Source organism: Sphaeramia orbicularis, chromosome 24, assembly GCF_902148855.1.
Source record: "Sphaeramia orbicularis chromosome 24, fSphaOr1.1, whole genome shotgun sequence".
Classification (NCBI taxonomy): Eukaryota; Metazoa; Chordata; class Actinopteri; order Kurtiformes; family Apogonidae; genus Sphaeramia; species Sphaeramia orbicularis.
Window position 1 is genome coordinate 31,759,319 of NC_043979.1, and position 14,040 is coordinate 31,773,358.

Genomic DNA, 14,040 nt, shown 5'->3' on the forward strand with positions numbered 1-14,040 from the left:
TGAAAAGATTTGTGTTAACAGAGCAAAAGAAAAAAAAAAAAAGTGGCAAAGGTGATAATGAGAACTGTGAGGAAAAAGGAGAAACGGTTGAGAAAAGGTTTATGCATTTTTATCACATTTTAAAGATAAATTCATTGCTTGCTTGCTTGCTTTTTCAAAAGGTGGTAGCCTGAGGGCTCGAAAATTAATGCTGGAGTCCAGAAGGAGGCTGCTCAGCCTAAATATTAATGTGCTGTTTGGTCCTTCATGCAAAACACAACAGAAATACCTTTGCTGTAGAACTGCCAGAACTGTAAAGAATACTAATGTTATCGCTAACTTAGAGTGTAACTGAAAGTACTGTATCTGTGGTATAACTGAACATGTGTAAAAGTAAAACTACGTTTACAGAGTGTATCAAAAAAAAATAAAATAAAATAAAAAAAAAAAAAATAAAAAAATAAAAAAAAAAAAAATATATATATATATATATATATATATATATATATATATATATACATTTTGGGAAAATTACCCCCAGTTCCGCATTTGATAATTTTTGGAATTTTCTTTTATGGACGTCGGTAGGTAGGGGATTGGTGGATATTTGTCCAAATTTACAGACCCAGGTTTTCATGCATGAGTGAGCAGGGGCAAATTGCGCAATCCAAAGTAAAACTGGTTTGCGAGAAGTAGCGGTGGGATTTAAACCAAATCAAAGATCATGGGAGGGGACAATGGGCATCCATGTTGTTTTCCACAAAATTGCCAGGTTACAGCATTAACCCTAATCCTAACCGTAACTTGGCCTTTCCTCAGTGACATTTTCAGGCCTAAAAAAGTTGAATTAACATTGAAAGGCAAGAACAGCTGCCATGGGTAAAAAAAATGAAATTGACATGGTGGCCAAATGCTGTAAGCTGGCAATTTTGTGGAAAACAAGATAGATGCCCATTGTCCCCTCCCATGACCTTTGATTGGATTTAAATCCCACCACTACTTTGCGCAAACCAGTTTTTACCTTGGATTGCGCAATTTGCCCCTGCTCACTCATGCATAAAAACCTGGGTCTGTAAATTTGGACAAATATCCACCAACCCCCTACCTACCGACGTCCATAAAAGAAATATTTCAAAAATTATCAAATGCGGAACTGGGGGTAATTTTTCAAACTGTATAGTTTTTTTTTATACATCCTGTATAATAATCTATTCAAAAGTAAAACATGATTTTACACTGCTTAATATTAATGACTATAGAATTAAGTAAGCCACAGTTCTAATGCATGTAGGTCATGTTTAAGTAAGCACCACATGTGAACTAGTTCAGCAGGTTTATACAACACCACACACTTTCCCACCAATACCCTGTGGAATTATCAGTAAAGCTGCTGTTACCACAAATGAAAGTGAAAATTCTCCTATGCAGGTTGGATTCAGAGTTTTTGTAAACAGCGCTCTCCACACTTGTGGGGAAACAAAGCTCACACCACATTATATAGGTGTTGCTTGTTTTGAACTGAAATTGGTTCTTTTTTGTAGCAAAGGATTTTCTTGACATTGATTTTTCAGCCTTTGCTAAGATGTGATTGGGATGTAGGTCTGCATTCAGGTGTCGTCTCCATTTTTTCTTTCTTTCTTTCTTTTTCTTTCTTTCTTTCTCACTAAAGATCAGTGTTCTGAAGTTGTATGGATTAATCAACTGATGTCCTATGTTGGTATAGGGCAGGGGTTCCAAAGTAGGGTACTTGGAAGATACCCAGGGGGTACTTTTTGGAAAAATACGTTAAATAAGTCATCATGTCCTGAATACAAAAAAAATAATGAGAATTAATGCTGAAATATAAAACACAATAAATACATTCATATAATAGTTTTATTTCCAATCATCTTGTTTAAGCTTTGGTAACATTTTAAGACCATTTCTATTCAAAAGAGTTTATTTGAATAATTGAGTAATTTTTTTTTTTTTTTTTTTTTGATGAAAGGTTCATTTATTAATTAATGATTAATTAATTTATTTTTCTTATCAATAAAAGAGGGCACTTTTCAGGTTATATTTTGCACACAAAATTTACATAAAAAATGTTTGTAATTTTTTAAATATATGTTGTTTGTTTACAAAGTTTTGAAAATATAAACAGACACCTTTGGCACAGGAGCAAATTGTGCCAAATTTTTTTTCAATCAAAAATGCTGAAGTGAAAGTTGGGAGTACTTGGCTAAAAAAAGTATATTTCAGGGGTACTCCACTGTAAAAAGTTTGAGAACCACTGGTGTAGGAGATCATTTACCGGCACAAATGCTGGCCTTTATTTTATTATTATTATTTTGTAACACAGACCACTGAAAATAGTGTACCTCTTGCCCTTCAAAAAAAATAAATTCTTAAAACACACAAAAAAGAATTCAAAAAGTACATAATATGTGTAATTTGTTGCTGTCCTTCAGTATCAATTACTTGTCATTATAATCATATAAAACAAAACACTTATTCTTTTATATATACTTTTATTAAAACATCATTGGCCTCCGACAGTTAAAGAATGTACATAATAATAATAATAATAATAATAATAATAATAATAATAATAACAAAACAAATAATGTCAGGAAAAAAGGTGTTTTCTGTTTGTATTTTTCTATTTTATTCATGTTCTTAATTTGTCAATTTTTCTGTGAGGCATTGTCTGGATCTCTGTATTCTTTGACTTCAAGGCTTGAGCTAATTTTTCGAGGAATGTACAGTACAGGAAATAAAAAGTATGTTTCCCCCATCTTTTCTTTTCTGACATCTCCACATATTTTCTCTTTTTGCATTTCATCATACAAATCAACCACTCATTATCTTTTCCGAAACTATCTGATGTAACATAAACCGTTACAAACACGCACACATTTTCAGGCAGGTTGTGCCTTCGTTCGGGCACATACACTCACACATACCAGTGTGCGTGCACATATTCACACGCGAGCACACAGTAAAACACATGCTTGGTTGCTTGCAGTGTGGTATAGTGCTGAGCTTCGGTGCTTTAATCAGACCTTTGGTCATAAAGTGTCCCAATGACCGAGGCAGCAGCTTCCACAGAGCTCCTTTCTCAGCAGAACCAAACACAGAAGGAAGTGCATTTGTCTGCCACCAACCAGGCTCTAGCACAGCACCACAGCACCGACCCATGTGACCCACCTCGTCACTCTCTGCTCTTCCTTGCCAAAGTGCTTCATGCTGAGTGGTATGTCCTTTGTTGCTGAAATTCAAAGGAAATGCCACAGATGCACCATCAAAAAAGTGACCTTTAAAAATTACAAGATACGCATAGGGGGAGGGAGGAGGGGGGGTCCATTTTACACAACATAATGTCACCAGGCTGCGCAATATTCAGATTGTCCCTTAATAAAGTGTGATTTTTTTTTTTTTTTAAACAATTAAAAACACAATAGCACGATTAAAAACCTTTGTTTTGACTTCAAAGTCTGCACTCTGCACTCAGTCAAGTGTAGGTTTACAGTATGTTCTGACAGGCAGGTGATGCTGAAAATCTCTTTTATGGTTTCAGAGCAGTTCATGTGGGCTTGACAAGAGCAGAATATCATCCTGTCATGCAGCTGATTTCTCTATCCATCTCCAGTCCTGGAGCTTTCATAAAAGCATTCAGTCTGGAAAGGTGACTCCAGAGCTGGCGGTCATGTGTCAATGACATCCTGTGCCGGCGAGGGTTCATGGGGCAAACTGGTGGCATTGGGCAGCGGTTGTGTGTGGCTGACAGAGTTCTGCTGTAGTTCTAGCGCCATTGCGTTCTGTGGGTGAGGGAACTCCTTTACCTGCTTACGGTACTCCAGGAAAGTGGATGCCTTCGTAGCAATGGCAACCACATTTTTGCCCACAAAGATGGTGGAAACACGACTATCCTGAAACAGTACCATGTTTACACCTCGTATGAGAATGGTCACCACGTTTATTGTGACCAGACTCAGAACCGGGTATAGCATCATCTTCTGGGGTGACATGTGCTCCCCCTGCATGCTGATTTCACTGAGTGACACACAGGGCAGGATGAGCAGAAGGATGTAACAGTAGAAGAACATCAAGCCCTCTGCCCAGATGGGCAGACCCGTCCGCTGGGGCTCCCAAAGGTTGGCTTGGATATCCAGGAGGTCCAACAGGTCCAGAGCCACCCAGAACAGACGACTCCTCATGTCTTCCTTCCTCCGGAAAGTTCTCACATACTCCATACTATCCAAAGCCACTAGAACCAAATATAGACCCGGCACGCATACAGATAATAGTAACGTCAAAGCCTTGCGGGCCACTGTCTCCAGACTTTTCCTGTCAGCTTTGCAATTCTGGAACACAAAGTAGAGCTTGATCTCCAGCACAAAGATGTACAGAAACCAGAGGATCATGGCGTACCCTCGTCGGGCAGTTCTCACCTCTGCACCCACCCACACTGCCACATACCGTAGGACAATGAGGAAACATACATCCCCAACCAGCACTATGATGCACACACCAATCTTCCTTGGACCCTGGTTCTGCTCCACCAGGTATGCGTCCATGAAGGCCATGCTGGTCATGATGACAATGGTGGTCAGGCACACGTGGCGTTTGTCTGGGGGCGGCAACACCATGGCGAGGGCAACTGCTAACTCTCACTATCTGCCTACAGCGTTAAAAAAATATTTATAGTCCTGAAGGGGAAACCTGGGACTGTCCACTCCAAGCCTTTATGGTACTGTGGACTCTGACAGCTTTGATGACCGCACAAACAAATCTGTCTAAGATTAAAACAATGCTGTAAATCACTGCACTAGTAGTCCACTGCTAATGATGGTTAATGCAACATAGAAGCAGAGTAGTGTGTGAGTCAGCGGAGAGTTTCTGACTGCTGATTGCTCTCAGGCCATGTGAAAAAAGGAGCATCAACTTGTTACTCAGTGCACTTCCATTGATTTGGTTCTGCCCCTTAACATGGGCTACGTTGAGGGCTTTACAGCTGATGCACCATGAGTGATAGTAATCCACACACTGTCAAATAAGCTGGCTTCATCTAATGGATATGTGATGCAATTACGAGACAAGGTGCTGCACTGTAGAAATGTTTATGGGACTGTTTATTTTTGGATGAAACTGTGTAGGAAGCTAATGTGCTGCAGCTCAGCATGTGCAAGGAATTCCTCTTCGAATACTCCTGCAAAGGGTGATGCAGTGTGTGTGGCTCCTTACAATCCTGCGGTATGGGTGAAGGGATATAAAGGAGAGAGAGGAGAGGAGTCTGCAGTGGCCAGAGGCCCCCAGCCGCCATAAATCACAGAGACAGTAGGTCAACGGCCCATGAGGCCTTGCGTCCGACACCGGCTTCCCCGGGGGGAGGCTCTTACATTGGACTGGAGATCCATCCTTCCCACCTCCTTACGCCACGTGCCAGCTTCTCCACGGCCTAGACGAGAGAGAGAAATAAAAGAGGAAAAGAGGGGGAGGGAAGAGGAGAAGGAGAAAGAAACCTGTCAGCACTACCGGACCATATAACACAGCTTTCATTGCCAACGGCCTTCCATATATGAGGAGCCAAGTAATGTGTCAGCTCGACTCAAATAAAGCCTGTTTCACTATTGATAGGGCAGAACATATTGCACATGTTAAGACCGCTTCAGGAGGTCATTAGCCCTCCACCGTATGTGACGTGTCACAACACATCTGGATGTATGGCTTAATATGCTCTAATGTCAAAGTTATTATATTGAGCATATTTGGGCTATATTACTAAGCAGTTTCAATTTGGGAGTTAAATTAATAGAGAATTTATAACCGGGAAAAGGAGCCAATTTTAAAGTCTGATATAGGAGCTAACTGCTCAGCACATCTTTCTTTTTGCATTGCTCTGCACTACATTTCTACATTCAGGCAAGACATGAGCAATGGGAGAGACAATGAGGGAGTTCATTTGGTGCACAGATCGTGAGTCAGTCTTAGTTACCACACGAAGACAAGACAATTATGCAGGAGGATTTTACTGAAGGATTATGAGACAGGTTTTGATTATGGTGCATCTAGGGAGTGCACAACCAAATATCCGTTGTCTTCTTGCCTTCTAGGTACAGCTTCCTATTATAGTCTATTTTTGTTTATTGATGATTCACGGTGTTTGTGTGCGGCCTGCTTAGTATTCCAGCAGATGTGCGAGTTGAGCGATGTGACAGGTTGTTTTACAGGGGGCCTCTCATTAACAGTCCAGTTGGACGTTTACAGAAGTTTCTAGAAAAAAAAAAACAGTACAGATGCTGAGCGCTTTGCTCGTCAGCAGGAGCCTGCCTTGTGCACTGGCCTCTTCCATAAATAACAGCATGTCTAAATATTAGCATGGAGAGAAAGCAGGCCGATAAAAGAAACTGAAATGTGTTAATTGAGCAGAAATGTCTCCCATAGATGATGTTTGGCGAGCTTCATGTTGAGCAAAACCTGTAATTTATCTGTCGCTCTGCACTAGTGTGTTCATTTCTATCTGTTCTTGCTGTCATTGAATCCTTCAGGCAGAACACAAATAAATCACATTAGAGCTTCTGTCAGCTCAGTTATATTGCAAATCAAGGTATGACTATATCCTACTGTGCACTGGCACTGTTAACACTCATGTAAGCAAAATATTTGGCCAAGGCAAGTAATTATGAAAGTTTTATTTGATATAAACACCCCATGGCTAATTGATGTAAAATAACGGTTATGATTGCCAACATTGACTTGCTCCCAAGCAAAAAGCTGGTTAAACCTAATATGTTTTGCCACTGCTTAATATAATTATCGCTCTGCTAATCATACAGTATTTTAAAATTGACCCAATAACAGAGTTAAAGGTTCTGAGTATCAAATGATTTACAGTATTATAGCCTGTCCATCCATGGGAGTGGACCTCTCCTTCACTGTGATTCTCCCCGAGGCTTCTCTTAATCCCACTGGCTTTTTTAGAGTTTTTCTTTGCCGAGAAGGAGGGTCTAAGGATGGGGGATGCCCGGGACATTGATCCATTTGCTTCACCAACTGTTTACTAACTGATTACTTGACTGTTTGCTCAAAAATTTCTGTAAAGCCCTGTGAGGTGACTTTGTTGGGATATTGGGCTCTATAAATGAAATTGAATTGAATATTATTAGGGCTGTCAAAATTAACACATTAACGCGGATTAATCCATCATCATGACTAATGTGATTAACATTTTTAATGCAATTAACCCATCTGCAGTGCAAAATGACTGAACATCTCTGGCAACACATTTGGGGCAGTTTTTCCAAGTAGAGTTAGCGTCGCACATGTGTAAATGGGCAGTTGCTCTGGTAGTGACAGGCAACAAAACTGACCAATAAAAATGGAAGACACTAAACAGCACGTTAGCCCTCTGGATGGAAATATGAGGACAAAAAAAACCCAAGACAGAACAGTTCTTTCAAGTTGTTTTGTTGAAACTGTTGAAGGTGTTTAATAAACACATTAAGTGCACATATATTCACTTCTTTCTTGCGTTTGTTCACTCATGTAAAATCAAATGTGGTTAATATACATTAAAAATGAATGATATTTAATCATGATTAATCAAAATTAATCCACAGCAACCCTGTGATTAATCTGACTGAAAATTTTTATCATTTGACAGCATTAAATATTGTTAAACCCGACTGCACCTATTCTTTGATTTTTTTTTTTGTGTATACTGTGGCTAAGTTTAACATACTATATAATTCACACATTTGAAGGCTTTTTCGATCAGTGGCTTGTGAAAATGGCCCTGGGGGGCATTCATCCTTTCTATTTAGTAATAATGATATTGCAAGTGATGATAACTGTTATGTTTTTAATAAAACATAAAAAATAGACGTGGGTTTCTCAGCTTTAGCCTTTTATTTTTTAACTAGGCTGCTGCATTGTTCATGTCTTGACATCAACAACCGGCTTCTGCTTCTGCTACACAGTAAGTAGTTTTTAGCTCAAGACAGCCCCCTTGTGGTGTGGCTGTATTAACACCAAATACTCTTAATCAGCACATCCCCTTTTCTTTTAGATGTAAACTTAATAATAACAATACTAGGTAAGCACATAATGCATACAAGCATATAGCTACATATATCAACAAATATTTTAGTCTAAACCAATATAAACATGTTAACATGCATAAAGTGAGTTTTCTTTTGAAGTACTACCAAAGAATTTTTTTTTTTTTTTTTTACATCTTATAACTCATTCAAAGGTTCAGTCTATCAGGTGGTTTGACAGTGCGTCCAGATCTTCTGAGCACAGGTGGTTGGTCACTTTGCTCAACACTGTCCTTTGCAGGTGAGGTTGGTTCAGGTGTTTTGTTATCTTTGTCCTCACACTGTCCATCTTGTGATCTCATCGTCTCTTGTGTACGTAACAAACTCCTCCGGTTTCTTCTCAGTATCAGTCCATCTTCAGTTTTCACATTGTATGATCTCGGGTTCACTTCTTCCAGAACAGTTGCTTTCTTTGTCCAGATGTTTGCATCTTCCACTCTGACTGTGTCATTGGGTGCCAGTGGTTTTAAACTTTTTGAGGACTTGTCATAGTTGACTTTTTGTCTTTTCTGCAACTGTTTCATTTTGTCTTTCACTTGTTTGTGTTTCTTGGTAGTTATGTAAGGAAGAGTGGTCCGTAGTTGCCTTCCCATCAGTAATTCTGCAGGAGATTTACCATGCTCTAATGGTGAAGCTCTGTAGCTCAAAAGTGCTAAGTAAGGATCTGCCTTACTGTCTCGTGCTTTCTTCAGTAGCCGTTTCACTATGTGTACCCCTTTTTCTGCTTTCACATTCGATTGAGGATACAGTGGGCTTGAGGTCACATGTTTAAAGTCATATTCCTGAGCAAATAGTTGGAATTCTCGACAACTATAGCATGGTCCATTGTCACTGTAAACAATCTGAGGTATTCCATGCCTCGCAAAGATTGATTTCATGTGCGTTATGACACAAGCAGCTGACATGTTGGACAATAGCGCCATCTCCGGATAGTTTGATAAAGAGTCTATGACTAATATGTAGTTTTTACCATCCAGGTGGAAAATGTCCGTCCCTACTTTCTGCCATGGTTCATCTGGAATGTCCGTAATGGTCAAAGGCTCTTTTGGTTGCTTTGCCTGGTGTTTGATACACGTGTCACAAATTGAAACCATTTTCTCAATATCTGCATTTATTCCTGGCCAATAGACTGCTGTTCTGGCTCTTCGTTTGCATTTCTCTATGCCTAGATGTCCCTCATGCAGTCTCTTCAGCATTTCCTGTCTCAGTGAGCGTGGGATTACTACTCTGTTTTGTCTTAGCAAAAGTCCATTTACAACACTTAGCTCTGCTCTTATGTTGTAGTATGCTTGGCACTCACCTCTTGGCCATTTTCCATTTAACAGTATCATTACTTTTTGCAGACAAGTGTCTTTTTGTGTTTCAGCTGCGATTTGCTTTGATTTCATGTCTGACAGAGGAAGTGACTTAGCTACTAGGTTTACATGTACCTTTACATCAGTCTCCGTGGAGCTTTGCTCTTGGCTTTGTGTTGTTGCCCTTGAGAGAGCATCTGCCAACACAATAAGTTTACCTGGCGTATAGATCAAGTTGAAGTCGTATCGCTGTAGCTTCATCATAAGTCTTTGAATGCGTGGAGACATCTCACTCAGGTTTTCTTGATGATGGCTATCAATGGCTTGTGGTCTGTCTCTGCCACAAATGTTGGTAACCCATAGACATAACTGTGGAACTTTTCAAATCCATACACTAGCCCTAAAGTTTCTTTTTCAATTTGGGCGTAACGACATTCTGATGCAGTCATTGCTCTTGAGGCATAGGCCACTGGCCTCCAGTTGTCTCCATAAGCCTGTAATAACACGGCTCCAATACCATCCTTTGATGAATCAGTGGATATCTTTGTCTCTCTCCTTGGATCAAAATATGCCAAAACTGGCTCTGTTGTCAGTGTCTTTTTCAGTTGTTTCCATTCCTTTTCCAGGTTGTCACTCCATTTGAACTCACATCCATCGTGTAGAAGTTGTCTTAGGTGTATTGTTTTTGAAGACAGGTTTGGAATGAATTTTCCGATGAAGTTGATCATCCCAAGTACTCTCAGAACACCCTTTTTATCCTCAGGACATGGCATCTCCAGTATAGCACGTATTTTGTCCTTGTCTGGCTCAATGCCATCTGCTGTCAGCTTGTCTCCGAGAAAGGTGATTTCAGACACACCGAACTGACATTTTGTTCTGTTCAGTTTAAGTCCATACTGCTTAACTCTCTGCAGCACTTTAATGAGTCTCTCATTGTGTTGTTCAAGGGTGGAACCCCACAGAATTATGTCATCCACATACACTCTGACTCCTTCAATGCCTTCAATCATGTGCTCCATTGTCCTGTGGAAAATCTCGGGAGCTGAAGAGATTCCGAAAGGCATTCTCAGGAAGCAGTACCGTCCAAATGGCGTGTTGAATGTACAGTATTTTGTACTGTCCTCATGAAGCTTGAGTTGCCAAAATCCTTGTGATGCATCCAGTTTACTAAAAAACTTTGCGCCAGCCATTTCACTTGTTATTTCATCCCTTGTAGGTATCTGATAGTGCTCTCTTTTTATGTTCGCATTTAAGTCTTTTGGATCCATGCACACTCGAAGAGCACCTGTTGGTTTGTTAATGCACACCATGGAATTAACCCATTCAGTCGGTTCCTCCACTTTTCTTATCACTTTCAGTGACTCCATTCGATCCAGTTCCTCTTTTAGCTTGTCCTTAAGCGCTGCTGGAACACGACGAGGAGCATGAACTACAGGCTGAGCTCCTACTTTCAGCTGTATCTTGTAGGTGAAAGGCAAGACTCCAAACCCTTTAAATATATCTGGGTACTGGTTCACTATAGCTTTCACACTGTTTGGCTCAGAATTGCTTATACTGTAGACACGTCTGACTAGGCCTAGTTTCTCACATGCTTTGTCTCCCAACAATGACTCATGTCCTTCTGGTACTATAATAAACATCAGGCTGTGAGATTTCCCTTTAACTTGTACCTTGAGTCTGCATTTACCTTTGGTGTTGATTGGCTGTCCATTATATGCTTGGAGTGTACTGTTTATTTGGTAAATGTGTGGCTTTACCTTCATTGCTTTCACATCCAGCTCATTCACCAGATTTGCTTTGGCTCCTGTGTCCAGTTTAAATGTGACCAGGGCTCCATTCACTGGTAATGTCTCTGTCCATTTGTCCTGCTCCACTGTATTGACCGTCACCTGTTCCATGGGTGTGTCCTGTTGTGTCACCAGGCCCACGAAAAACGTGTCACTGAGAGCAGTTTCCTCCACTGTGTGTACTCTGTCTTTTTGGTTTTGCTTGTTCTTTGTGAAGCATTGTTTAGCAAAATGGTTTTGTCCTTTGCACTTATTGCACATCTTACCATAAGCTGGACACTGTTGTCTTGCATGTTTTGTGCCACATCTTTTGCAATGAAACGTTTCTGTCTCTCTTGATCCTTTGTTGTGCACCTTTGTATATTTGTGTCCTGTTTGTCGTGTGGTCACTGCAGCTACAGCTGTCCCTTCCGCGTCTGCGTCCCTCGTTGACCCGCTGAAGGTTTTTGCATGCTGTAGAGCTAGTTCACTGGCATGGCATATTTTCACGGCGCCATCCAATGTTAAGTCTGCCTCTCGCAACAGTCTTTCTCTCATTTTTTTTATCTTTAATTCCAAACACGATCTGGTCTCTTATCATAGATTCCTGTAGCTGTCCAAAATTGCATGTTCTTGCTTTTAGCTTTAGGTCAGTCAGAAACGTATCAAAACTCTCTGTAGGTTGTTGTATACGTGAGCGAAAGACGTACCTCTCAAACGTTTCATTCTTTTTAGGCGAACAGTGTTCATCAAACTTTCTTACTACCACGTCAAACTTTTCTTTATCGTCTGCAGTAGCGAAAACAAACGTGTTGTATACCTCCACCGCTTGTGGACCCGCCACGGTAAGAAGCAGTGCAATCTTCCGTGCGTCTGGCTTGCTATCCAGGCTGATAGCTTGCAGATATAGCATAAACCGCTGTTTAAAAGTTCGCCACTCACAGTCCACATTTCCACTCCGGTTGACGCCATCCGGCGGCTTCACACTTTCCATGACATCCGTCTTCATAGGCCAACTCCTGGTACCATGTTATGTTTTTAATAAAACATAAAAAATAGACGTGGGTTTCTCAGCTTTAGCCTTTTATTTTTTAACTAGGCTGCTGCATTGTTCATGTCTTGACATCAACAACCGGCTTCTGCTTCTGCTACACAGTAAGTAGTTTTAGCTCAAGACAGCCCCCTTGTGGTGTGGCTGTATTAACACCAAATACTCTTAATCAGCACAATAACCAATTAATTAATCATCATGGGTTCTCACTCTCCAATAATCCATAGAGTACTCTATTAAAGATGACAAAATGCAGGAAATATAGAGTTTTAAATTTGTCAAGTATGCAGATATAAATTGTTATTCATCAGTTTTTCCCGAGGTTGTCTGCAGACCTTTTCTACAAAGAAAGATTAATAGAGTTGCGTAGAACACGGAAAAATTAGAATCTGTGTTAACACAACAAAGCGTCATTTACCGTCACTTCACAAATACCTCACAAATCTCAAATTTGTGGCTGAATACACAAACAAAAAGAAAAACAAGCGCTCTTTGATTGTGTAATTTAAAAAGACAATCCAAGAATGCATTGCAAATTGTTTCATCACCGTGTGTAGTTTTCCCAAAGACTTCAATTTTACTCCCTCTTTGACAAACTAAGCTCTTGATATGAGAGATTTAAGTATGCGATAAATAAACATGAGTTTGTTTTCGGCTTTGCTATGTGAAATCACCAAAGCAAAATGAGCGTTTGAGCTTTGTGAATAAACGCTGGAGTGCATAAACTATATGTACACCCATGGCAGACACAAAGAAAATATTAAATAGCAATAATTACGTCTTTAGAACAACTGCAATGGATGTTCTGGGTGACATCTTTTTAGTTGAAGAAGAACAGCGACATGTTAGATTTTGTAACATCCTCAATCAAAGGCTGTCAATAGAAGCCCGGTGTAAGGAGAGCATCAGGCTTCAGAATGAGCCTCATTTGCAATCCAAGCATGGATTTGAATGTTTAAAACCTATTATGTAGAACAGGGCCTAAGTAAGAGATTAAATTCATAAGATGGTGATTAATTGACTGATTAGCAGAATGCTGTGGATCATTAACATGCTATAAGGAAGACTGCTCCCACATATACAGTACATCACATCATCATTTAAATGCCATTAATTATAAAAAAAAGTCTTTGAGATTGTTCCCCTAATGAACGGATTACAGCAGGCGTGATAATATGAGACTGCTAAATTAGATGGTTCGAAACTTGGAGGAATTATGTGTGGCTGAGAAACACAGATCCTGAGATGTCATCAGCACGATTCGCAACGTAACATGGGCTTCCCGCGAAACAGGAAGCTGATGAACTTTGACACTAATAGACGATTATTAATCTTTTCTGTCACATTCTGTCGAAAAGCGCCTTTGTCTCTATGAAGCGAACCGCACTGTTTTGCATATGATTTCTGTTCAGCATTTATAATGTATAACTCCAGGCTGAAGATTGACCAAGGGTGCCGGTGCTGAATTTAAAAAAAAAAAAAAAAAAAAAAAGCAAAGAAATGTCAATTGAGATGCGATTTGACAGCTGTGACGACTATCATTTCACATCTTTGCTTGACTTGTTCCCTTTTACTTGCAATGATTCCCTGTGTTCCTCTCAGCTTTCTTTATATGCTTCAATTACAGAGTATTAATTATGGCATACTAAAAATAGGCAACATGAAGTGCTGTGAACTGGCTGTCCAACATTTATTCGCAGAGGGAGACTATTATTGTGACTGGGGTCCAGGCCATTATCTCTCTAAACAGCCAGAGCTTCCTTGTCAGGCAGTTATATTAACAGTTAGCCTCCCAGACTGTTCACAGGCTTCCCATAGACGACAACAACAAGGACAAAGGCTGGGGCAGCAATGGTATGACTGAATTA

At 40.0% G+C, this 14,040-nt stretch overlaps 1 protein-coding gene across 1 annotated transcript in view; it reads right to left on the bottom strand.

Moving 5' to 3' along the window:
• Positions 1-2,713: 2,713 nt before the first annotated feature.
• The window catches only part of tmem121ab (transmembrane protein 121Ab), a 65,005-nt gene continuing 53,678 nt past the window's right edge, over positions 2,714-14,040 (bottom strand). The window contains exon 2 of the mRNA XM_030127890.1: positions 2,714-5,419. Coding sequence (XP_029983750.1) covers positions 3,666-4,610 — 945 coding nt within the window. The 5' untranslated portion in view covers positions 4,611-5,419 and the 3' untranslated portion in view covers positions 2,714-3,665. The remainder of the gene's footprint in view (positions 5,420-14,040) is intronic.